The following is a 25669-nucleotide window of genomic DNA, read 5'->3' on the forward strand; positions in this document are numbered from 1 at the left end:
CAACACTATCAATAGTCTCTTGAAATTAACTGGTTAGCGAATATCTCTTCAGCACATTATTTCAATAATTTAACTTTTTTTCCACCACTAAGCATCAGACAATCTCCTCTTGGACGGATTTTGCTGAGGAAGCGAAGGTTTGTTGCCCATGGAACCAGCTTTAAACCCCACGCACTACCACTGTGTCCCTGAGCACTGATAACTACTGATTGTACTTACAGTAGTTTATTTAACTACTGGTTGTAAGCCACACTGGATAAGGGTGTTTGATAAATGCCATAAACATCAAATTTAAGGCTTTTTAAAAATAGATATTCTTAATAATTCATTCAAATGTATTATATTTTGATTAATTTAAATGATTTTGATTAACTTTGACTATAGACTACCTCTACAACCCAATAAAGTGATCCTTCACGGAAGAAAGGTACTGTAACTTCTAAACTGTTTATGCAAAAGCTCCCCGTTATGATTAGAGTTGATCCCTGTGAACCTGCCCAAGACGTGCAACAGCGCAGCGTCATGGGTGTGTTCATAATGATCAACGTCTTAGTGTTGCGCACATGGGGCGCGTTCATAATGGCTTGGCGCCGCACACGTAATAATGCAAATAATAGTACGGTTTGCCAAGAACAAGCTAATATAAGACACATTTAAGGCTGAAATGCTTAACGTTCAAGAAAATGAAAATGCTAAATTTTGATCATGGGAACGCAAACATTGTGGTTTATATGAATATTAACAATTCTAAAAGACGACATATTGATTCGTACAATGCTTTAAAATATTATGTTTGCTACTACAACACTGTGGTTACTCCCCGCGTCAAAATACTTACCGTATAAACAGCGATTATGTACATTGATTTAATTACCTATTCATTTTCGTGAACGCGTTGTTTTTTGCCGCGCCGTCGTGCGCTCGGCGGGGATCTTCGCGAACACGCCCCGGCCCGTCGTCTCGAACGGGACTACATCACGCCTGCGCCAGGAGTTACAAGATGGCGGAGAGTGCGGAACTGAAGGTAAAGCGCTCTGCGTTGCAATTAACATTCTCCTCACTAATCGCCGTTACAACTCCGGCGCGCCGCTCGGCGTCCCCTTCAGCCCGCAGGGCTCGCCGGGCCGCCGGCGTTCCGAACCGCCGCCGTGGAAAAAAAAAAACAAAACAAAAAAAGCCGGCGCTTGTCGCGATAACGCAGAACGTGTTGCTATTATTGTTATTATTGTCGGTGTTATTATTATTGGCGGCGGTGACGACGAGGAGGAGGATGCGGAGCCGCGTGGAAGGTGTGCGGTCTGCGGTCTGCTTTGTTCCGGCGACCGGCGGGGTGACGGTGGAACCCGCCGCGGCCGCCCCGCAGCCTCGTCGCGGGGAGATGGAAGTTATTTCTCGGGCCGTGGACGCCGCTGCGCGACAACACGGGAACTTTCTCTCTAACGCGGATTCCGACAAGAATATTGCGCCCATCTCGCCGAAGAGGGTTTATTTTATTTTTTTAATTTAATTTCGTTTTTTGTATGTTTGATTAATCTATTTTTCTCTGAGTTAAAGTAGTTATATTAATACGCGAGGCGCGACGTGTAAGATCTGAAGCACTTTATCTCGCGCCGTCTTGAACTTTTTACCAGTTGCGAACTTGTTAAATGTCAACAGGTTCAGCGTGTCGGCGTCAAATAAAAAGCCAGCGACGCTGCAGCATGCAGGCGGCCGACCGGCTCCCGCCTCCCGCTGCGTGTCCACGCACCGCCGTGAAGGTGCAGACCCACGACCTGCACGAATCGGTTCCACGCAACGGGGGAAACAGAGTCTGTGAGGGGAGGCCGTGTGCTGAAACGTTGCTGAAGCACCTTCAGGTTTAATGGCGGCTCTCGGCCTTCCTGCTCCTGGGACCCATTTACAAAATGTACATTTACAGCATTTATCAGACGCAATTGTCCAGAGCGCCTTACAATCAGTAGTTACAGGGACAGTCCCCCCCCTGGAGACACTCAGGGTTCAGTGTCTTGCTCAGGGACACGATGTTAGTAGGTGGGATTCGAACCCGGGTCTCTCGGTTCATAGGCGAGTGTGTCACCCACTAGGCTACTGCCACCCACGACCTGAGAAGCTGAGCTGACCGGAGCAATGCTTCCACGCGAGGAGAACGTTTCTCTCACACCCTCACACTGAGGTTTTTGGGGGTGTCACGAGGTGTCCTGTGCACCCCGGTTTCTCCTTGGCGATGGAGCGTCTGGGTTTCTGCCCCGACAGGCCCGGCAGCCGGGTGCGTGTTGCAGCCTGCTTTTGGTGTTCATAGCGCCCAGTTCTGGCCACTGCGACTTTCCCTTGAAACGCACGTTTAACGTTGTTCAACTGAAGAGATAAATGCGGAAACCGCGTCTGGGACGGACGAGATGGTGCGGAGTTCCTCTGATGGGATCGGATGAGGGATCGCTGCTTTTCCTGCCCCCCGGCAGAGATCCCAGGTGAACCTTCATTACCCAGCAGGGAAGTGTTTCGCACGTCTCCTACCACATCGACTCGGCGAGGTGATGAGGAGCGTCACCCAGATGAATTAAGCCGCTGCCTTTTGTCGATCTGAAGATCGTGTTGAACGCACACTGTCCATCACAAAAGGGGGCGTGTCGTAGCCTCTACGAGCTGTAGGACGAAACGCCTTTTTCAAACGCTCCATGGAAAGAGCCTCACAGATCCACCGCATCTGCTCCTTCCCACGTGAAGGTGGATTCCATTGAAATTCTATGCGCGCTCCCATTCCGCATTCGCGCCTGATAATTCATATTTGATATCTCGCCTTTTAAATTTATACTCTGTCCTCCTGTTTAAGTCGGGGATTTATCTCTCGAATGAATAAGTGCAGGAATGAGTTTTGACTTATTATTATTCCTGGACGGTTTCGGTAATGGTAATGGAGCGCATGGCCGGTGCAATGAAGACATGAGGATCATTCACGGTTCCTAGGAACCGTCCGAGTTGAGTTTTTTTTTTTTTTTTTGTTTTTTTTTTTTGCAGCTTGCGGGCGTGGTTCCGATCAGGGCGGAGATATAGATGAGCGGTGATTTTTTTTTTTGCTTTTTTGTGTAGAGCTGCAGTAAAACTTGTCGCTGCACGGGAGGTTCAGCGCTGATGTTATCAGGCGGCAGATACACCAGAGCGTGGGGATCAGCTTGTGAACCGCTGCAGCCAAGTTGCATGCATTCATATACAACTTTCTTGGGTTTATTTTTTTTTTGGTTGAACAATTACTAATGCCGGGACTGCAAGATTGACCGAGCTGCACCAACACTGCGAGACCATGCGCTGGTCCACTGGGATCAGAACCGCACACAAGATGTTAACAGGTGCCAGTCACGGATCGGCTCGTCCCAACCTTGTTAGATTTTACTGTTGAAATGGGGTGTAAAAGGCGATAACAGCTCCTGTTCTTCAGGACACGGCCACCTGAATCCAGTCGGAACGTTGCGGGTTTATTCTCACCGGAACAAGTTGCCTTCGTTTTTTTTTTTTTAATGAACTGTACCAGAAATATACATTTTTTTTTTCCACTTTTTCCCCTCACAAGAAAACAGAGAGGTTACCGTGACCTCCCGGACCTCCTGGAGGGGCTGGAGATGGCGCGCACTACGCGTATTTAACCCGACAGGCCGACCTCAGCTTTACTTTCCATCTGTTGATGTTTCAGGAGATGCCTCAGAGTATTGGGAGCTCTGTCAGAACCCGCCCGTACTGTAAAGTGGATTAAACTCTAGGCCTTAAATAACCCCCACAGAGTCCCTCTAGTGACACTTTCTGCCTGTTCGCCCAAAGCACAAAATGCTCCCGTATGCTTGTTCGGCAGGTTAATTGTAATTTGTCATCAGTGGATGAGAAAATGGGGCCACCTCGAGCGTTGTCACAGGTGTGAGAAGTGTGTGACGCATCTGCTGAAATAATGTGAGCCGTAATGTGACTCAGTGTTTTACCAAAAGCGCGTTACTCAGCTGCTGTGTAGGAACATTGTGTCTTTACTCATCAGAAGAAGCACGGTACGCACAGTTAATATATATATTGAAAATAATATATTGGTTTTAGAATTAAAAGTGACTTGCATGAATGGTCTAATTTTACTGGGACTTGATGCATTAAATGTGATTTTGCCCTTGAAAATGAAAGCCTGCAATGACATAACTAGTGACTTAAGTCCCACCCACTGATGCTGACAGTTTGAACCCTGCATGTTGTTGGGACCTTCAGTCAGACGAACCATCAGAATGTCTTGCATATTAATATCATTAATGGCCCTAATCGTGAAAGTTTATGGCCTGGTCTGTGTGCTCTCTGAGACATTGCACTACAGAGCATTCTACAGAGTAGAAGCATCTTTTTAACATCTTTGTCAACAAGTGCGTAATTGATTCACAGTTCATCTGAAGGATGGGCCTGTATGCACTGGTAGAATCGACATTTTTTCCCCCCTCACGTCTGAAAGGTGAGCGTTTCACGGTCGGTCGCGTGTGTGTTACTGTGTATTGTGACGTGATCACACAGTGCATAACAAGAGATGTTATATTTGAAGTGACCACATGAATCTTCATTGTCCAATAATGGCATTTTATTGATATAGTGTCCAGTCATATAAGAGAGATTGCATGACAGTTTTGTTTCCATCACACACACACACACACACACACACACACATTAATACCATTAGAGCTGCTTTTGTTTTGACAACAGATGGGTTTAGCAGCGGCGTTGGGTTTAGCAGCGAGCGGTAAGGGGACGCAGTCGGTGAAAAGTCACCTGCTCCTTCAGTAAGATGCAGACCAGTCCTGGTGGTGGAACAGCTTCTTGCAGCTGTGAAGCTGCTGCTGTTTGGTATTTCAGATGTTCTCCTGTGGATACTGCAGTTACAGTGAACTGTCGTGGAATTTGCTGGGGTTGGGATGTGAAATTGTACCTTTTTAATATGCCATTAAGCATGAAAGATTATTGAAAACATGTGGTGATCTGGAAGAACCTGACCGCTGTACTTTTAACAGAACCCCATTCGTCCTGCGCTGCCATTTCCTGTCCTGTGTTAACTTAGTTGCCGTCTTGCTGAATAATTGTCTCTCTCGTGTAAATAAAAAGTCTGTTTTAGGTTCCCGCTGTGAATTCGGAATGAAGTGTGCTCTCCATCGGCAACATTCTTACTGTAAATCCGAACCAGGCCGAGATATCGGGTTTGCCGTTATCTGAGTTCGATCGCCTTCAGTATCCGAATAACCGTTTACGTCCCTGGTTCGTGGGCAGGGAGCCACACCCAGAGCTGAGGCCGTGCGGGCCGCCGCCGCCGCCACCACCGCTACCTGATCCTCTTTCTGTGCCGCGTTCCCTGCGTCTGGCCTCCAGAGTCGAGGAAGATCAGGTGGTGTCCCCCGTGTTCTGTTTTCTGTTAGGCACCAGAGCCTTTCATACACAGACCTCCATTTTTTTCCCTTCTTCTTCTTCTTCTTCCCCTTCTCCCCCCCTCTCCTTGCTGTAGAGCGGCGAGCACAATACAGCGAGGTATGAGCTGCTGAACTGCAGCCAGCGGGGCTACAGGGCTGGAGAGTGGGGGGATGGGCCGAGCGGGCCTGGCACTGAGCGGGAAGGGCTGCGGGGCGGGAATGAGGGCTCTCAGTAATGGTCAGGTACTCCGCGCGGATGGGGGGAGGTGGTTTTCTTGAGCTTGACTGTTTGTCCACTGCATGTGGTGCTAGAACCCGCACCTGTAGTTTTGCTGCGACCTTTCTGTGGGCGTGATAGTTGCACATTTAATTGCATATAATTTAAAAAGAAATCACAGATTTGCGATAAAAACCCACACAACAAACATTGTCTTGAAGTATTTTTCTAACCTCTAGGATACTAATCCTTTAAACAACAGAGAGACTTTGGTTTAATATTGTAGTCTAGAGCATGGTATATTATATAAATATAATGTGACGTTGGTGAGAGCTCAGTTCTGAGGTAGGTTTTTTTTTTTTTTTGTGCTAAAACTGCAGGATGCACAAGCAGTTCACCTCAAGCACATTCGCTGTTCTAAATTCATATGCGGGCCATAAAAAGTAGCCGAAAACAACGTAACCATAGCAACACGCTGAAACAGTAGCGAGCCCGTGCTCAGAACAACCTGTTTTTATTAGCCTTGTGATCATGAGCTCAAGTTTTTAGCTTGTGTTCCTCGATAACACACTCGGATACTCATGTATTCATGATAAAGTTACCCATTTCATATATAAATATGTATGTGTAAGTCTTTATATGTAATAAAAAGACTTAGCAACTGTCATAGCATCATCAGAATAATTGCAATTATTATTTTCATTGTACATCCCTTCAGCTTGCCTGCACAATATTGTGTTAATGTCTGTCTGTGTGTGTGTTTCTGTCCATGAGAACGTGTCACATTACCGCTGCTGTCTCCGTGACAGTCACATTTCCTCATGCTTGCGAGGTGGCACTGAGTTCACATGACCACTGTAATCCCGTCTGATGGCTCCTGTCATCTCTCTTCTCTTTATCCTCAGTGATTGCATTTGAGGAAAGGTGATACAGAAGGTGAGGTTATCCTCCTTCTGCAGGCTACAGCACCACAAAAGGTCAGCAGGGGACAGTGACGGGAACAAATTCATAAAAAAAAAACCCCATTTGAAATGTGTAAGTGGATGGAGCGGGGGAACGCTGTATTGGAACGCACACTTGCATTAATTCAATTTCACCTAATAAGGCATTAGGTGAAATTTGTTTCTGTACCTTTACATCTGCATATGAAGTTCAATGCAACAGTTTTTTTTTAATAGCAAACCTTTTATGAATTAAAAAAAAATTCCATTAACACATTTTCATAACACAAGGTGCATTCTCCAGTATCCGAAACTCTCCAGAACATTTACAGAATAAAACTACCCCCCGACCCATGAAACTAACAGAATAATTGCCTAGGCCTTTTTGTTGGTGTGTAATTATTTCTCGAATCCAGAAGTTTAACTTTAATTATTATGTATATATTGCGATATTCTACAGTTCACTGAAGATGTAAAAACAGAGCTGGAATACAAGATGCTGTGATTGGTCTTGTCACGTTTTGTGATTTCACTCTACCTGAAATGCAGTAATTAAATTTACCCAGCGGTACAGCGCCATCTAGAGTAGTGGAGGTTGTAACCATATGCTTATTCTCATGTTTGCTGACCTCATTATATAAAATGCTCGACAGCACAACACATTGGATTTAATTTGTATACAAAAATACATGATAAAATATCACCGCGTAAAATATCACAAGTTTCTGTATCAATATTTTCTATCACCCCTACTTTCAATAAGCAATGTTTTTAAGCCTATAGCAATGATTGACAGCTCTCACACCCACCCCGCTCTATCATTCTGGACAAATTAGATCATTCTGGACTATTTTTAGCACCTCCCAGGAAAAAAAAAAATCCTGTATAAAAAGTGTACAGTGGGTATTATGAAATATTGAATAAATCTAGGGTTTCAAAAATTGAAATTCTTAAATTAAACCTGTATATCAGTAGGTTTGCACATATTTATCAAGACACAAGGCATGATGTAAAATACTGCATTCCATTAGAGGAAGAATATGCATCTTTTAAAAAGCAGATTCTGTTTTCCACAGTACAGAAGCAAAACAGTATAAAAGTTTGTAAGGTTACAACCACTTAGCTTTTTGCTTTTCGTTGTGTAGAAAGAGTGAGCGGGTAGACATAAATGTTTATTCTTGAGGAGGTGCCGGATATGGCAGCGCCATGAATGTAAGCATGCGTTCATCTTCCATTCGCCGACAGTTTATTAAGTCGTATTGGTGGTACGCAAGTAGGCTGCCAGTCTTTCATTGGTGTTATTTACTGTTCCATATGTTCTACCTGGCGTTACTGGTTATTGAACGTACCGTGGTTATCAGTAGACAATGATGGCACACCTCTCTCATTTATGGTCCATGTGATTTTTGTATAACTATAGCACTGTTCACAGTGGCCGTTGTCAGTGCACGTGTGACCACTCTCTGCGATGAGTTTGAGACTCATTATTCATCCTTAAATGGCTGTAATTTTTTTTAATGACACGGTTGCCCTTGAGACGTCCTTCCAGACGTCATGACCACATCAGTAAAGGTAAATTAACATCTTTGCACCACCGCCCCTTATGTACCCGCCGCTGTGTTCAGTGGGTTTGTTTGTGTTAGACTGCTGCTTGTGTTTTAGATGGCTTAAAACCCCATGTGGTCTGCAGCTGTGTTGACCTCTGGGAGTCACGTCTCAGACGACATGGCGGCGGATTGCCCGTCATAGAGCTCCTGTCTGTGCTCCCCTCAAAAACAGAGCTGCTCTACCTTCACTGTTTAAAGGTGTTGAGATAAGTATGATATCCATTTTATTTTTTACTAAATTAAAAAAAAAATTTCCCCTGCTTAATTCTTCTGAATTGCATGGTTTATTCACATAAAAACCATGTGATTTATGCAGTGGCTGTGAAAAAAGAACAAATGCAACATAACAAATCACATTTAATTACTGTTTTATTACTTGGGCATTTACTGTGTGCGTTTGTAAAATAATATGCACATTTCATGCAAAGGACCATTTCACAATATTACACATTCTTCCATTAGTAAAATAAGAGCTTTACATTTGAAAGCAACGTAAAAAAATGTATCAACTAATTAAACATTGGGGAGACCTGGTATACAGAAAAGTTGCATAATGAACCGGAACCATGTTAATAAAATCTCATTTTGAATCAGCTGATTTGTTTGCTGAACCGCACGAAGTTTGCACAAAATCAACCAGGCAAGTGGTACGGATTGGATACTGACAGCCTCTTCGCCGTAGCTGACCGCGCGTTTACATTGTGTTGGTGTTTGCGAACGTCCGGCCTCAACAGGAAACATGTAGTGGGCTGCAGCGGTCGGAAATTCTGCATTTTACAACGCATTTTATTTGTTGGATTCCGCGATTCTGTATGCATTTTCTGTAATACGGAAATAATAGGGCCCTAGACAAGAGTGTGTATGTGTGTGTGTTCCTAAAAGGGATGTACACTCTGGGGAACTGGTCCCATACATGCACATGGCTCTATTACACCCCCAGTCTTATTAAATAATAGACTGCATATAAAGGCCATTGTTAAGGGATTATATTTAGACTAATAAAAACGTGGCTGTCGAATCTTGGTTTCAAAGCCCTGTGTAGATACGATGGAGCGCAGTGACACGAGCCGGCTGATCTATAGGGAGAAGCAGTGGGTGGTCCACTCTATAGGGACGTGTAGGGGGAAATCTGATACAGTAAGGGGCTGGTGGGGGACTCATCTCTGGCATGTTTCTGGTCCCTGTTCCCATGTCGTTTTTTTTTTTTTTTTTTTTTTTTTGCTGTAGCTGTGGAGAATTTAGTTTGTTTTGGAGAGCATGTCATGGTTTAACCCCCCTCCCCCTTCCTTTTCATGTCCATCTGTCTGTCTGTCACCCCCCCCCACTCCTACTCTCTCCATCTTGCTTACTTTCTCTGGGTCTGTCTTTTTTTTTTTTTTTTTTCCTCATGCAGACCTGATCAAATACTGGAATTATTATTTGGTTCAGGTGAAGGGTTACGCATGCTTTGAGATAAAAGTATGGAGCAGAAATCGCACAATGCTGAAGGTCACATGGCCAGTTCCTAATTACTTAAATTCTCATTTGCCGTTAGAACTCATGAATATATCAGAATATATCATCCACTGATACGTCAACTGCTTCAATTTAACCTTCTCATGGTACTGGCAGTTGTGTGTTTACAATAGATAACTAATATAAATGATATTTATTGAGACACAACCTGTGTAAATTTTGCTACCCATGCTGAGGGGCACAGACCGTATCACCAGGGGTCATAGTTCATGTCACTGTGTTACTGTCCAGCCCCAGATGATGATAGAACTTCTGATTTGCTCGACAATGATAATGGACTAGTTTTTCGTGTGTGTCTTGTGGCCATCCATCCCTTCTCTCTACACCAGTGTTTTCCCTTTCTGTGTTTGTTTTCACTCTCCTCCTTTCGGGCTGGAGGAATGTTACACATCCGCTGTGTGTGTGTGTGGGTTTTTTTTTTTTTTGTCCTGCAGTCCTCCATGTCTCTCTGCACCCCCTCCACATGCATATTTCATATGCTAGGCCATTACTCTGCCAGCAGGCATGGGAACAGCCTGGCCTCAGGGGAGTGTGTGTGTGTGTGTGTGTGTGTGTGTGTGTGTGTGTGTGTGTGTGTGTGTGTGTGTGTGTGCATACGTTATGGACTTCTAGTGTTTGTGTCTGCTTTGTGTGTGTTCATGTGTTGCTGTCCTGTCTGCATAATCTCTTTGTCACTGTGTTCTGTGTGTGGAGAGTCACTGTTTTGCCAGTAAACAGTCTGGCTTGAGCAAATCTGAGCAAATCTGCTGTTTGCTTGAGGAAGTGTGAGTTTTTTTTTTTTTTTTTTCCAATGTCTGTGTGTGTGTGGGGGGGATTATTGGTTGAGCTGGGATGGCAAGGTCTGGCTCTAGAAACTGGACAGGTGTGTGTGTGTGTGTGCTAGTTTTGATGGAAATACTTGTCTGGTCATGTGTTTGCGCTCTCTGCAGATTAGAGAATTTTAAAGATAGTTCTGCTGTTTCCAACTTCCTGATGAAAGTGTTTTTGATTTTGTAGTCATTTGTAGAAGCACAACACAGATGGCTGCAGTTAAGAGAGCTGGCCAATAAAATCCTGCCATTCTAGGACCAGTAGGACAACTGCAGATTAATGGCATGAAATTTCTGTGAAAGAAAGGAGATTTTTTTTTTCTTATCTTTCTCAGCATTATTATTATAAAAGTATTGACAGGCATCTGCATTTAAACCATTATTTCAATATTCTTTTTTTTTTTTATTAATTTCTCTTCCACCTCTCACTTTCAGCAAATGGTAATGAGCCTTCGAGTTTCGGAGCTCCAGGTACTGCTGGGATACGCTGGACGGAATAAACACGGACGCAAACACGAACTCTTGACCAAGGCCCTGCACTTGCTGAAGGCCGGCTGCAGCCCCGCCGTCCAGATGAAGATCAAGGAGCTCTACCGTAGGCGCTTCCCCATCAAGATGGTGTCCCCCGCCGAGCTGGCGCTGCCCAGCGTCCACTCCGCCGCCAGCTCGCTGCCCGCCGGCCTCACCCAGCTGGGCTTCGATGGGCATGGCGCCCCCTCGCCCCTGCTGCCCATCTCCCTCCTGGGACCCAAACATGAGCTGGGCCTGCCCCACCTCCCTGCCGCCCTCCATCCCGTCCACCCGGACGTCAAGCTGCAGAGACTTCCTTTCTATGATGTGCTGGATGAGCTGATCAAGCCCACAAGTCTGGGTGGGTAATATGTGTGTTTGGGGGTGGTGTGGGGCGGGTCGTTTATTCGTTTAGCCGATAGCGTGCTGCTCGGGGAGATGCCTGTGGAGCACCGGCTGTGTCATGTACCGCAGTCCTGAGATTGTGTGAAATAAGGAGCAGCCACGACAAACCATCTGCCACAAAGCAAGATTAGTACAGTCAAGGCCAAAATTGTTGCCACCCCTGAAATTTTCCCAGAAAACCAAGTATTACTCACAGTAAAATATTGCATTAACACATGTTTTGCGATACACATGTTTATTCCCTATTTGTGTATTGAAACAAAACTAAAACAGGACGGGAAAAAAAGCAAATTTGACAATGTCACACAATATGGGCTGGACAAAATTATTGGCACCCTTAACTTAATATTAGGTTGTACACCCTTTGGAAAAATCAGTTGCTTCATATAACAATCAACAAGCTTCTTACACCCCTCACACAGTATTTTGGACCACTCTTCCTTTGCAAACTGCTCCAGGTGTCTCATATTGGAAGGGGCGAATAGCATTTTTAAGATCTCTCCACAGGTGTTCAATGGCATTTAGAGCTGGGCTCATTTATGGCCACTTCAGAACCTTCCAGCGCTTTGTTGCCATCCACTCCTGGGTGCTTTTTGAAGTATGTTTGGGGTCATTGTCCTGCTGGAAGACCCAAGATCTCAAACGCAAACCCAGCTTTCTGACACTGGGCCCTACAGTGCGACCCAAAATCCTTTGGTAATCCTTGCATGCCTTGCAGTGTCAGATGCAGCAAAACAACCCCAAAACATCTTTGAACCTCCACCATGTTTGACTGTAGGGACTTTTCTTTGTAGGCCTCATTCCGTTTTCTGTAAACAGTAGACTGATGTGCTTTACCAAAAAGCTCTATCTAGGTCTCATCTGTCCACAAGACATTTGGTGGTAGTAGCCTAGTGGGTAACACACTCGCCTATGAACCGAACGACCCAGGGTCAAATCTTACTTACTACCATTGTGTCCCTGAGCAAGACACTTAACCCTTAGTGTCTTGCCCTTGTCTTGCCCTCAAGACACTTAACCCTTAGTCTGGATAAGGGCGTCTGATAAATGCTGTAAATGTAAATTTTCCCAGAAGGATTTTGGAACTCAAGTACATTTTGGCAAACTGTAGTCTTGCTTTTTTATGTCTCTGTGTCCTCCTGGGTCTCCTGCCATAGCGTTTCATTTCATTTAAACGTCAACAGATAGTTTGCTCTCTGAGCCTGCAGGAAAGCTTGAATTTCTTTGGAACTTGTTTGGGGCTGCTTACCCATCATCTGGACTATCCTGCATTGCAACCTTTCATTAACTTTTCTCTTCCGTCCACGCCCAGAGAGATTAGCTACAGTGCCATGGGAGATGGTTCTCTTTTCCTCTTTCTGTCGTCCATGCTTAGTGTGGTACACACAGACACACGATGCAAAGACAAAGTGAACTACCTTCCTTTTTATCTGCTTTCAGGTGTGATTATTTTTTTTTATAGTGCCCACACCTGTTACTTGCCCCAGGTGAGTTTAAAGGAGCATCACATGCTTGAAACAACTTTTTTTTTTTATCCACAATTTTTTATGTGTATAGCAAAACATGTTAATGCAGTACTTTTCTGTGAGAAATACTTCTGGGACCATTTCTGGGGTACCAACAATTTTGGCCATGACTCTACAATTATTATTTGGGTGGTTGGTGTAATGACAAGTGATGAGGCAATAATAATGGTAATACAGCGGTAATAAATTGTCAAATAAATTAGCGACGCTAATGTTTTTATGAAATTTATGAAGTCAAAGTACTGTACTATCACTATACCATTATTTTTTGTTGGGATATATAGTATATAAGGGGTGGCTTGGGGGAAACTGATATTGAAAATTGGGGTTGTGGGTGATAACAAAGATTCCTTGTCGCAGATTTCCAGAAAGTTTTGCCATTTTGTACAGCGTCTTATTTCTAGCACGAATATGCATGTAGGAAGCCCATCATGTGATGAATGCTTAATCACCCAGAAAACCCGGCCGGACATGTTTGAGGAAATGAGAAGATCTGGTCACCATAACTTAGCGGGTCTGGTGGGGGTGGCCCTGTGGCCACGCCCCTGCAGAGGAAGCATCACAATATATTGCATTATCAGTGTGTTGTTCCTAGCATTGATGTGTTATTAATACAGTCATGTGTTAATGCAACTTTGGCAGCCTTAACCGCTGTACCTGGGCTTGCTGTGGCCCGTTACTATGGCTACAGAGATCTACAGGGATCGCACGTTCATTTAGAACAGTGATTTAAACCTTGCATTATACAGTATTCTTGCATGGCGGTCACCGGGCCAATCAGAATGAAGTATGGCTTACCAGTGCCTGCTATGGCGAGTTAAGAGGAGAACCAGACGCCATGTTTGCCTTAATCTGAAGTGAGATGCGAGGAGTTTGGAGGCAGGACTGATTGTTTTTGAGAGTCGTGTATGTGTCATGTTGAAGCTTTGCCCGTGGCATCTTTAACACCTTCAGCTAGTGTATGAAGTTTCTGAATAAATTGAGGTTGTGTTTGCTCGTTTGTTAAGCCTTTGCTGATTAACGTGGCTCCTTTCTGTCTATTCCTTTATTATCATTTGCCATCTTCTTTGAGTTATCGCTTCCTCATAAATCCACGGCTCTGTGCAAATTTGCGGATGTGTCCACATTTTCATAAATTAGCATCTTAATGGAGTAAGATGCCATTTCGTGATTAATTTGCCTCCAGTTTGCTTGTACATACACACTGCCTCTGGCTCCGTCATTTCCTCGCCTCGCCGCTGCATTTGCATACAAAGTGAGGAAATCATAGGTGCGTCCACCTGTGTTCCCCGACGCACGGCGAATCATTAGTGAGCCACAGACCTGAGCGCTCGGGCCCCGCCGCGGCGCTCGCGCGACACACACGTGTTGATTAATGCACGCCGCGCTGACCGAGGACGTCCACCCGGCCCCAAAATCGAGACAGCGCTCCGGCCACGTAAAGTTGATTTGTGGGGGCGAGTGGCCTGCTGATGAATAACGTGGAGGAGGAGGAGGAGGCCCTCTTTATCCTAATCATAAAGGCCTGACACTAATTAAGCAGCTTGATTAATTAAAACAGGGCTCCTCCAGCAGACAGCGCCGCCTCCCCTCCCCCACCAACGCTCCCGCGCTCTCTCTCTCTCCCTGTCCATCTCTCAAATCCTCCCTCTCTTTCATCATTGGTCTGTCACTCTGTCTTTCCTTTGTCTCCCTGTCTGTTATGCCATCGTTTTATGTGTCCCTTTGCCGATCTCTCCCTTTTTTCTTTCCTATGTTATCTTGCTCCTTTTTTTTTTTTTTTTTTTTTTTTTTTCTCTTTTCTTTTCCAGCTCCGCCCCCCCCCCCATCTCTGTCCCTTTCTCTTTGCTGCAGCTGATAATACCAGCAGCCTTCTACCTCAGGCAGGCCTGTTTTATTGTGTGTGTGTGTGCACGTGCACTGTATAACAGGCCATGTTCATCACGTTGTGCTGGAGACCCGTAGTCCTTTCTTCATTATGCATATCAGTATGGGATATCATGCATTTTTCATGTTTTTAATCGCCTCTCTTCATGCTGAAATTTGTTCACGTTATCGATTCTGATTAATATTCCTTTTACTGTTCAGGATCTGTGAGGTCATGACGTTGTACTAACATTGTTCGCCGGGTGATTAAGGCTTCCATCTCAACAGGAGTGAAGTAGACCGAAACCATCCAGGCTTTTAGTGAACATCACAGATTTGTATTATTTCCTCTCATGGCACCGGACGAGCGAGCCTGTGTCAGCATGCAACCAACCAGCAGGCTCAGCACCAAAACCAGCGCCCGCATTAAACACGCGTGCCCAGACCGCAGCTCAAATAGCAGGCCTGCGTTCAAAAAAGGCAACTGTTCACTCGCCGATAAACTGACGGACAGCTCCCCACGCATGCGTGGTCAGCGCCATGCACGAAACCCCGCAGAACCGAGGAGCCGTGTGGAACCCGACTCCTACACAACAAAAGGCGGGGGAAACGGAGAAAAAAACCACCCCCAGTTCGCCGCAGTACTATGTTAACAGGCGCCCCGAGAGCCCCGTGCGTGTTTCCTCCTGCTGCTCTAAATCTTCAGGGCTTTACGAGCAACGCGATAGCCAAGATGCGTCATCTATAGCTGCGCCGAATGGCAAAGAGGTGATGTAAGGAAGGCTGCGCGCGGCCGCCGTTGAGGAAGGCCAGAGCAACTTCACATCTAGGTGCAGCAAAGGAGCAAAGTTGTATCCTCTATCCAGGGGCCTGGATGGGAAGGAGAAGCTGCTGCTGCGTTCTTATCCAGGGTTCAGGTCACTCTCCAGATCACCAGTCTGCTGCTTGAAGCATGGTCGAACCTTCATGCCGCCTTTAGCCTATTTTGTTTTCCGTCAAAACACGTAGACTTTGTCAATGGGGAAAAATGTACGTGTTGTGTCAAAATGTCCCCAATCGTCACCAGAGGCGAGTTTTATGTAGATCACTAGTGGAAGGTTTTAGTCTTAACTTGACGGTAATAAAATCCAAGTTGCCGTTGTCTCTCCTCGGCTGCCCCCATTAGGGGTCGCATCAGTGGGTCATCCGGTCTGGCAAAAGTGTTTTTCCTGGGCTCGGGACCAGAACCAGTACTTAACGAAGCACAATATTTAGTAAAAAATAATGTTATATGTTGCTATGATGTTGTTAATGTTGTTTTTGCTGCTGGGAACATTGACGTTTTGATGCTTTTTAATTTATCGCAGTTATATTGTCTCGCGATCTGGGGAACGCTGGCCGGTCTAATTACCGGTGTCATCCAGGATAATTACAGCCCCGACGGTGCATGAGAGTCTAGTAGGGGGGAGCAGAATGAGGGCGTATCACCGTACCGCTTTGCTGGTGTTGTGAATGTACATCGCAGCTGACTTAGAAAATCTGTAATTTATTATCATTTTTTTTTTTTCCCGCCATGATTGTATCGTAGGATATTTCCTGGCATGAAGGTGTTGAGCTCATCCTGTATATTCATAGGGACTTTTGCCCGTAGGGACGTTGCTGGCCTCAGTGGAAAGGCTGCTTCTCAGCAGTTTCCGCCTTCAGTCCAGTACCGAGTCGCGAGTCATATTTGTACGGAACCCGTCTGGTTTCAGTCGCGTGGGCACGTGTCCCTTAACAGCAGGTACGTTTTTTTTTTAATTTTTTTTTTTATTTTATAAACCGCTGCTCAGGGTGGAATGACGGGCTTTTCGGTGAACAACTGAGAAGGCATGGTGCAGTTTGGCCACAGTCTCACGCAAGAGGAAAACCGGAGGATGTAACGCGCGTCTCTGTGGCCGAAAGTCTCACCTGTTACCTTCTGCTTTCATCATACCGCTGTCTTTCCATGACCGCTTCTATTATTTATTTACTAACTTCAGGACGAACGGGCTGACATGGAAGAAAGTGTAATCAGAGTGGAACAGCAGTTCCTGTTGTCTGAGAAAATAAAGGTGGCGGGGAGGGAAAACAAAGAGTGCGTTGAGGTTCTGTCCCTGAATGAAGACCTCAGCGATTTGCTGTCATACAGGGACTCCCCTCCCCCACAGCACATAATGAGATCACACAGCTACAGCCACTGGATGGACGGACTGATGGACACACACACACACACACACACACACACACACACACACACACACACACACACACACACACACACACACACACACAGAGAGAGCTTTGCTAAGTGCCCTCCCTCTCTCACTCTCTCTTGCTCGCTTCCTTTATCTCTCGTTCTCGAATGCTCGGTTCCTTTCTGGCACTTTCCGTGGCTCGCACTCTCCCTCCCTCGCTCTAATTCTCTCTCCCACTCGCTCCACCGCCCCCCCATTCCCTCACACCCTCAACCCCAGTTTTTTTTTTTAAAGGGATATTTCATTATATGGGCACAAAAGCCTTTATGATAATGTTTCATTAATAAACGACTGCAGTAAGGCCTGGAACGACTCGCTGACATTTGATGCCGTTCTGTCAACGCTGTGTCTGAAATCTCAGGTAGATAAACACACTAATCATTTGTTGACGGCCGTGGTAAAATATTCATAACTTCTATAAGGAAAGTCGACATCTTCAGTACAAAGGGAAAAGGGTAAAGTGATTACTTTAATACGTGTCATATGTGTAAACGTAGCTGTGGGCTGGGAGTTAGCGCTGGTATTAGGATATCGATGCTCATTATCCACACGGTGATATTAAAGTTTGTCCTTGTTCTGCAATATGCAAAACAGATGGGTCAGTGTTCTTTATTTATTTAATATTAACCAGCATCCTCCCGTCCCCACCACCTTCTCTCTGTTTTTTCTTTCTCTCTCTCTCTCTCTCTCTCTCTCTCTCTCTCTCTCTCTCTCTCTCCCCTGCAGCCTCAGATAACAGCCAGCGTTTCCAGGAAACGTGTTTTGCTTTTGCATTAACTCCACAGCAGGTCCAGCAGATCAGCAGCTCCATGTAAGTCAACCTGTGTGGTGCAGGGCCGACCTGGATTCTCCCCGACACAAGGGGGCAGCGTCGAGCCCTGTCCGTTTAATGATTTATTTTAGAATATTATTTTGTAAACATGGTATTTGACCCAATGTTTTCTCCATGAAGGGACATTTCTGGGACCAAATGCGACTTTACAGTTCAAGTTCAGTTAAGGTATGAACAGCTTACTGAGTTTTGGCCTATATTGTCAGAAGCAGTAATTACTAATTGTAAATTGCTCTGGATAAGGCCTTCTGATAAATGATCATTTTTTTATATACATCTCCATTGATACATTTTTTAAAGTATTATTTCTGCCTCCCCCAGGTTTTGTTTATCAGAAACAAGTTGTCCTCAGGAAGACCACTTTCCTCACAATCTATGTGCGAAAGTAAATGGGAAGGCGTGTAACCTCCCGGTGAGAACTCTACTGATCGTATTAGTGTTTTTTTGTCATTCATATAAAAGCTGGGCAAAGTTCTGATGGTTCCTGCTTTAAGATTATTTTGCTTTAAGACAACTCTGCTTCCTTTATTTTTTCTAAAGGGATTCCTTCCTCCTACCAAAAACGGAGTAGACCAAAAGCGACCTAGCCGACCAATCAACATTACCTCACTGGTCAGACTGTCCACCACTGTCCCCAACACTGTAGTGGTTTCATGGACTTCTGAAATTGGAAGGGTAGGTGGTTAGTTCTTGCTTGTTTGGACACCCCCCTCTACCAGCAGCACTGTTCAATAGGAAACAATCTTGAAACAGCCGTGGCAAGTCCCTTTACGAAATTTAACATTTGGGCTCTTTCCCACGTTTAAAAATGGTAGCAACTGCTATCGGAGAAGAGATGTCTGCGTCTGCATAGTTCATGCAGCGAAGAATTTACATTTTACAATATTCCTTTCCTTATCTCCTCTCGTCCAACCGTTTGGTAGATTATTTCAAGAGAAAGAATGATCCTGTCACCAAATAAGAATGTATGTCATTGAATTCTTTTAAAATGACAAGGCTATCTGTTCTTTTCAGATGTCATTGTCATGTTAATCTAATGCCTAGTTGAGCCTAGTCACAGGACCTGTGAATTTCATACTTCACATAATATTTGATGTTCCTTGAATTATGATAATTGGTACATTTGGGGTGTTGATAGGACCATCTGCTGGATATGTATTAAACTCTATGGAACACATATTTTTCCTCTCTTTTCGCAGAGTTACTCTATGGCAGTATACCTGGTTAAACAGCAGTCCTCCTCGGTGCTGTTGCAGAGACTACGGTCAAAAGGCATTCGGAATCCAGACCATTCCAGAGCCCTCAGTAAGTGGCAGTCACCTTTGTGACCGCTCCCTTTGTTTTAAATGAGCCTTTTATAACTCCTGTCACGTGGCCGGCGCCTGATTTGGCCGGGTCCTTTCACAGTATTTTATAGCCGAGGTTGGTTTTGCCATGCAAACTCAAGAGCAGCAAAAAGCCAGTCTAAGTGTCTCCTTGGAGAGGAGCCTGATGCTAATGAGCGCTGTGTCCTCTCGCAGTCAAAGAGAAGCTCACGGCGGACCCAGACAGCGAGATTGCCACCACAAGTCTACGGGTGTCTCTGCTCTGTCCGGTAAATAGTGCAACCACTACAGCCTGCTTTCAATGCCCATCCCACTTAGGCAACAGTGTAGAAACTATTATTTTATTTTTTCAAATCAGACCATTTTAAAAACATGTTTCCTGTTGAAGTCCCTGTGTTTTATACTTTTTGTCCGGACCTTCATATTTCTGTCTTGTCTCATCTCTCTCCACCCTCATAATCTGTCGGCATGGCTGCTCTTGATGTTTTCATTTTTCGTGTCTGTGCTTGATTATCCCCCCCCCGTTTCCATGTTTTGACACTCTGTTCGTGCGTGTACGCAGCTGGGGAAGATGCGCCTGATGATTCCGTGCCGAGCGCTGACCTGCTCACACCTGCAGTGCTTTGACGCCACACTCTACATCCAGATGAACGAGAAGAAACCCACCTGGGTGTGTCCCGTCTGTGATAAGAAAGCCCCCTACGAGCACCTAATCATCGATGGGTACGCGCCTCCTCGGCCCTTGGCTCATGCGGCAGTGTTGTAAATGTCGACCCCTTCCTGTAACTGGACTCCTGACTCTCTGCGTGCTACTGGCAGGTTGTTCATGGAGATCCTGAACAGCTGCATGGACTGCGACGAGATCCAGTTTAAGGAGGATGGCACTTGGGCCCCCATGAGGTCAAAGAAGGAAGTGCAGGAGGTGTCTGCTTCTTACAACAGTCTGGAAGGTGAGGCAGATGTGGAGAAATGTAAACATGCGGAGACAATGAAAGACAGAGCGTGAGTAAGTGAGACTATTTAAAGGCCTCTCATCTCAGCTCTGCTCAGCTGGTCCCTGTCTGCCTCCAGCTTCATGAATACACAACTCTGCCCCGACTGTGTAATTGCACACAGTGGGTAAACAGAGAAGGAGGGCGGAGAGAGTGAAACCAGAGTGTGTCACAGTACACAGGGGACATGCAAGGGGCTGAGAAATGCCGCTCAGACATTTAGGAAGGAAATGTAAGCGCTGGAGGAGAAGCAGCATTTCAGTTAGACTCTCGTTTCAGGGTAATGTTCTTCGATGAGCTCCAAAAGGCGAACCAACCATTAAATAAAACCTAATGCAACTCTGTGCCTCAAGTTCATGTGTCTTATCTGATGCACCATCAACTTCAGACAGCTAGATAACTGCTGATGTCATTCTCAACAGAGCCAACTGAGGCCACTTAGCTGCCAAGTCGGCACTCCTTCACCCCATTATAAATGAGCTGGTTTCTAAGGAACCAATGTAAACACAAGCAAAACATTATTATTTAGATCAAGAAATGTGACATGGACATTAACATCATTCAAAGTACTGAAACGAAATATACTATAGTTATATACATTTTTTGTTATACAATAGTGTGTAGTCATTCCATCAAAGTGTATCATCTCACTGTACCCGAAATGAGGAGGAAAAGTTTGTAAAAGAGCATTTTTATTTACAGCAGAAAAAAATATATTGTAATTATATTGTATTTTAAGTAGGAAGGTTTCATTTAGCATTTATAAACTTTTAATGCACTCAGTCTCATGTGATCATCTTGAGTGTATTGGTGAGGCTGGTTTGAAGATGCTTACTGACTTTTATAACCATTCCCTTTTGACACTGATTTCTTGATCCCGTTTCAGGAGCTCAGTGTCGGCCTGCAGCACAGGAGCAGATGAACCATTCATCCAGCAGCAACAGTAAAAAGGTGGAGGTGATCGACCTGACACTAGACAGCTCATCAGAGGATGAAGAGGAAGATGAACCTCCTGCTAAAATGTCCTGTCCTTCTCTGTCTCCCACCTCCCCTCAAGTCACTAAAGGGTTAGAACTGTGCTTCTCAATTATTTTCTGTTACTCTCCCACTGTGGCCTCCTAGGAAAGTTACGTATCATTGTTATTATTACTACTACTACTACTTCATAGGCAGATCAATTAATGTGGGATTTGTCTTTTCATATTAAGAAACAGTAATACCAAATAGTTTTAAGAAATCACTTTTTTTTTATTCCTCCATTTGTGGCGTCCCCTGAATGGATGGCGCCTAGGCATTTAAACAAGGTCTCCCACCATAGTCACAATGAAGCCATGCACAACATATTTACCTTTTTACTGCACTTCATATATCTTGTACGCTCTTGTTTGGTGCAAAAAAAACAAACAAACAAAAAAACACTATTCCCTGTGGCAAAGCAAGCATGTTCCACATATCGCACGCCTTCCCCCCAGGTGCACTATTTGAGCACTTCTCACTATTTGAGATTATACATATGTATTTTTTTTGGTTTTGGCTGATGATTTAACTTTTTCTATTGTTTTGGTAGGATTATATGGTACAGACTGCCTTGCATTTTAAAAATGGATCCTTTTATACCTCTAAGTGAATTTTATCTGTGGTCTGAACAGGGTCCTGAATCTGCATACCCAAGCATCACCCGTGACTCGAACTCCCAGCATGCCTCCAGTGGACACCAGTTATATCCCGCCTCCACCCCCTCTCATCCAGGACTACCGCCACTATTACCCCACACCTAATGACCTCTCGGGTAAACAGTAAACTGCTTTAAAGTTGCAAAATACTATGTTGTTTTACTTCTACCTGACAATTCTTACTCAAAACCCTTTTGATCTTTTCCAGATCTGAATTTTTTCTCCTTTTTGCAAGGTGAAAATCAGGTAAGAGCCAGAATGACTGCTTTTTAGGTTTAGTTTTAGATCATTAATGTTAATGAGGTTCATGTTTCCACGATAGCATTACAACATGGTGATGGCAGCAGCGGCCGCAGCCTCTGCATCAGAAGACCATGAGCTCCTGGGCCGCTTCTTGCCGTATGGTCCTTCTCAGCTGTTCCTGGAACCTCTGGGAACACCGGCCAGCAGTGGAACGCTGGCACCCGTTAACGGCACAAGCAACGGTGGAGGCGGCAGCAGCCTGAGAGACAACCACCTCCTCCCTGCCGTCTCACGGCCTGGCGCCGAGGCCTCTGCAGCGGCCGCCATTTATGGCCCTGTCCCCGACGTCATCTCGCTGGACTGAGCCCAAACAGTACAGACTGTGCAGACACTGACTGGGAGGTAAACACGAAAAGGAATTTTTTTTAAAAATCGGGATTTAAGCATTTCTTTTCTAAAAAAGAAAAAAATATATAAAAATGGAGGAAAAAAAAAAACATTGCTATGTACAGAGAACATAAATATATTTTCAGTTTTACTTTTGTACATAAATCTGAGACTGTTTTCTGTCCGGTGATTGACTTCAGTTGATATTTTTTCTGTGGATACTGAAGACCCCCCCCCCACAGTTTGTTGATCCTTTGGCTATACTATAACTTTTGTATCTTGTGTTGAATTTTTATCCTGTTCTATACTCTATTGTTCCTTGTCCTGCATCAAAGGCATTAGACGTTACTCTAGCTGGAACACCTTGATGAATCAGTTCAAGACCTTCTTCCCAATTGCGGTTCAGGTTGTACTCCGAAAGAGAATAACTGTCTGTTTTTAGTTCTGGAAGTTTCTCCACCTGTTGGAAAGCATTCCTACGGCCCTCAAGGTTTTGTTGAGGACCGCCGTAGTTCTTTTTGTTTCCAGCTTTTCCTTTTATTAAGAAGCAATTCCACTTCTTTTTCCACATTATCATCATTATTATTTTAGTTTCTATTAGTTTCTAACCACTTTCTTTCCATTTTGCACAATGCCAAAAATCATTCGAGTACATAACGCCCTCTGAATAAAGGAAGCTGTGGGCAGTGCAACATTCAGTAATGTCATTAGTTAGTCTTATAGGAGAAGGAAAACAAAACAAAAAATATATATAAATATATATATTTATTTTTTCATGTGATATTAAGAAATTACCCCAGAGTCATGAGGATCAAGTTTGGAGTCACTGCTTTAAGACTGTCTGTCTGCCATCTTAGGTGGGTCTCTCTTCTCCCTTCAGTGGCCTTCAAGGTCTCACCCTCACAAAAAAATGTTAGCTCTCTGTGCCTGCAGATGATGTCCTCGTGAACCAGTTCCGTCCATTGTTGTCAGTCTGATGTGCCCATCTGAAGGCTCCCCTCATGTCTTCAGTGTTCAGTCCCTGCTTATCTCTGTAACTTTATATCATCTGGCTCAATGTCACTGCATCAGAGCCTCGCTGCTTCATCAGTAAATTTGTGGCGTTGATAAAGTGTAGCATTTGCCACTTGGAAATGGTTGAAGCAATTGTGTAATTAGCAACAACATTACTGTGTTAAAGCCCAAACAAAAACTCTTTAGCACTGCAATGTTCTAAAATCAAGTACCTTTTGATAACAAAAGTGTCGTTGATTCTTGATTGACTGGCTTACTGCAGGTCTTCATACGAATATAATCTACAGTAATTTCCTCCTGACTGTATAACTCACTATAGTTATTAAGAACATATTCCATATTTATTTCAGATATATTTAGCATATATTCATGAAAAATAACAGATGAAAGAGGGAAGCCTACTGCTGTGCTCAGGTTCTAATTTACAAATGACACATCTTCCTCATGTCTTTCGTATCATTTTGTTCTGTTTGGGGTTCGGGGATGTTGTAAAGGCCATACAGTTGAAGCAGGCTGGTGGTTGTCCATAACGTGAACATTTGTGTCCATGTGTGTTAATGTGTGTGAAATTGCTACCAAACCTCACCTCAGTGTCAAGCCTTAACACTGGTTTAGAAGACCTGTAGTTCTAGAGCTATGGTTCAAAGCAGGTTTTTTAAAGTGTAATTTCTCAAGGCTGTATTCTGACTTGTCTTATATCTCTGAAAATTCTGACTGATTTGAAGCAGTGTATTTTGATCCTTTGGTTACAAAATATTTTGAGTGGATGTTAATTTTTGAAAAATTGAGCACAAGTGATGGGTCAAAAAACAGCGAGCCACAACATTAAATTCAGTCCAGCATAGCCGACTTCCTTATTCTGTCCCATGTATCACTTGTGTATAGATTTTGTAATCTATAGATTTTTACATGTTTGTTTTTGATCCACTGATTTCACACTTGTTTTGCGTTACATGATGTATATGATGTATTTAATGTGCTTAGTTTTTGTCACCAGCTGTAAGATGAAAAGTGTGGACGATGACGTGTACACTCTGATGCTACCTTGGGCTCAACTTAAACTGGTTTTCGATGGTCAACATTTGCAGACCCAAAAACTAGATCATGTTTCTGTATTTATTAGTTATATGTGTCAAACGCGTATAAAACGTGGTCATTGTGGATACAGACTGAATGTTTCCCAGCCTGCATGCCTTATCGTTAAATCTTTTTTTTTTTTTCCTCAGTCTTTTTTTTTTTTTTTTTTTGTTGTCCCTCAACATGCCATTGGAACCCTGCAACATCAGTGTTAAGGATGCTTCTCTAACCTTATATTTATTGACGACCGGATAAGCACAGCCCTGCTCCCCTCCCTCACCCCTGCTACAGAAACAGTGTCCTTCGCACAATAACCATATCTCTTTCCCAGGGGTGTGCTGCTGACGGACGCTCTGTTTTGGCTTCAGCTGTTTTCTGTAAATAAAGTGATGTTTGGTAGATTGGTGCAAGTCACGTTGGACCAGGGGCCATTTGTGAAATTGCCTGAAATCTTTTTTTTTTTTTTTATTAAGAAATTGATGTCAGTGTTTTGAAGAAGCTTGATAAAGGGAGATCATGTTGTGTATAGGCCATTGCTGGAAAGTGTATGGTTAATTGTGCAAAATGGATGTTTCAGTGATGTTCATGTGTTTTGTGGCATCATCAGATTCAGATTATTTATATATTTTTAGAAAAATGGGCTTGTGTTCAAGGCCGGATTTTATTTTAATTAAAAAAAATTGTCCTTCATTTTGAGATAAGCTGACATCTGCTCTCACTGCCTTAAACCCACTGATTCTGTTTAAGTGTGGCATGTCCAATGAGAGAAAGGGAAATTTGAAAGGATCATACGCAAAGAAAAGATGTACAGTTGACCAATGTCAGTTTGTATAAAGTACTAAGTGAAAAAAAAAAACTATTTATTACTTGCATTGGAATAAATTGTTTACTTATTGAATGTTACCTGTTTATGTAGAGGAGTTTAGATGTAATAAACTGCATTGAGTTAAATCTGTGTTGTAGACTTATTTAAAATCAAGTGTGTGTGATTGATCCAAAATACTGGTTGATATGCAAATTATAGAGCATATTTTATAACATGCACTCAAGTGCCATTTGTGGAA

General features: G+C 44.0%; 1 protein-coding gene across 2 annotated transcripts; it reads left to right on the forward strand.

Annotated features, from left to right (window-relative positions):
* Positions 1-998: 998 nt before the first annotated feature.
* Positions 999-25497, forward strand: pias1a (protein inhibitor of activated STAT, 1a). 2 transcript variants are annotated; one of them, XM_028956985.1, is made up of 14 exons: positions 999-1024; positions 10936-11371; positions 17789-17873; positions 18015-18062; positions 18216-18306; positions 18435-18569; positions 19094-19199; positions 19415-19488; positions 19782-19942; positions 20039-20169; positions 21098-21278; positions 21861-22000; positions 22093-22130; positions 22207-25496. In XM_028956985.1, the coding sequence occupies exons 1-14, from the start codon at positions 1001-1003 to the stop codon at positions 22489-22491; spliced, it is 1935 nt and encodes a 644-aa protein (XP_028812818.1). In that variant the 5' UTR covers positions 999-1000; the 3' UTR covers positions 22492-25496. The 2 variants fall into 2 exon arrangements, with proteins under 2 accessions (XP_028812818.1, XP_028812819.1); XM_028956986.1 differs by lacking the exon at positions 999-1024 and adding an exon at positions 8278-8374 and having other exon boundaries at positions 22207-25497.
* Positions 25498-25669: the final 172 nt, after the last annotated feature.

The sequence above is a fragment of the Denticeps clupeoides genome, chromosome 16 (genome assembly GCF_900700375.1).
Source record: "Denticeps clupeoides chromosome 16, fDenClu1.1, whole genome shotgun sequence".
In the NCBI taxonomy this organism is placed as follows: Eukaryota; Metazoa; Chordata; class Actinopteri; order Clupeiformes; family Denticipitidae; genus Denticeps; species Denticeps clupeoides.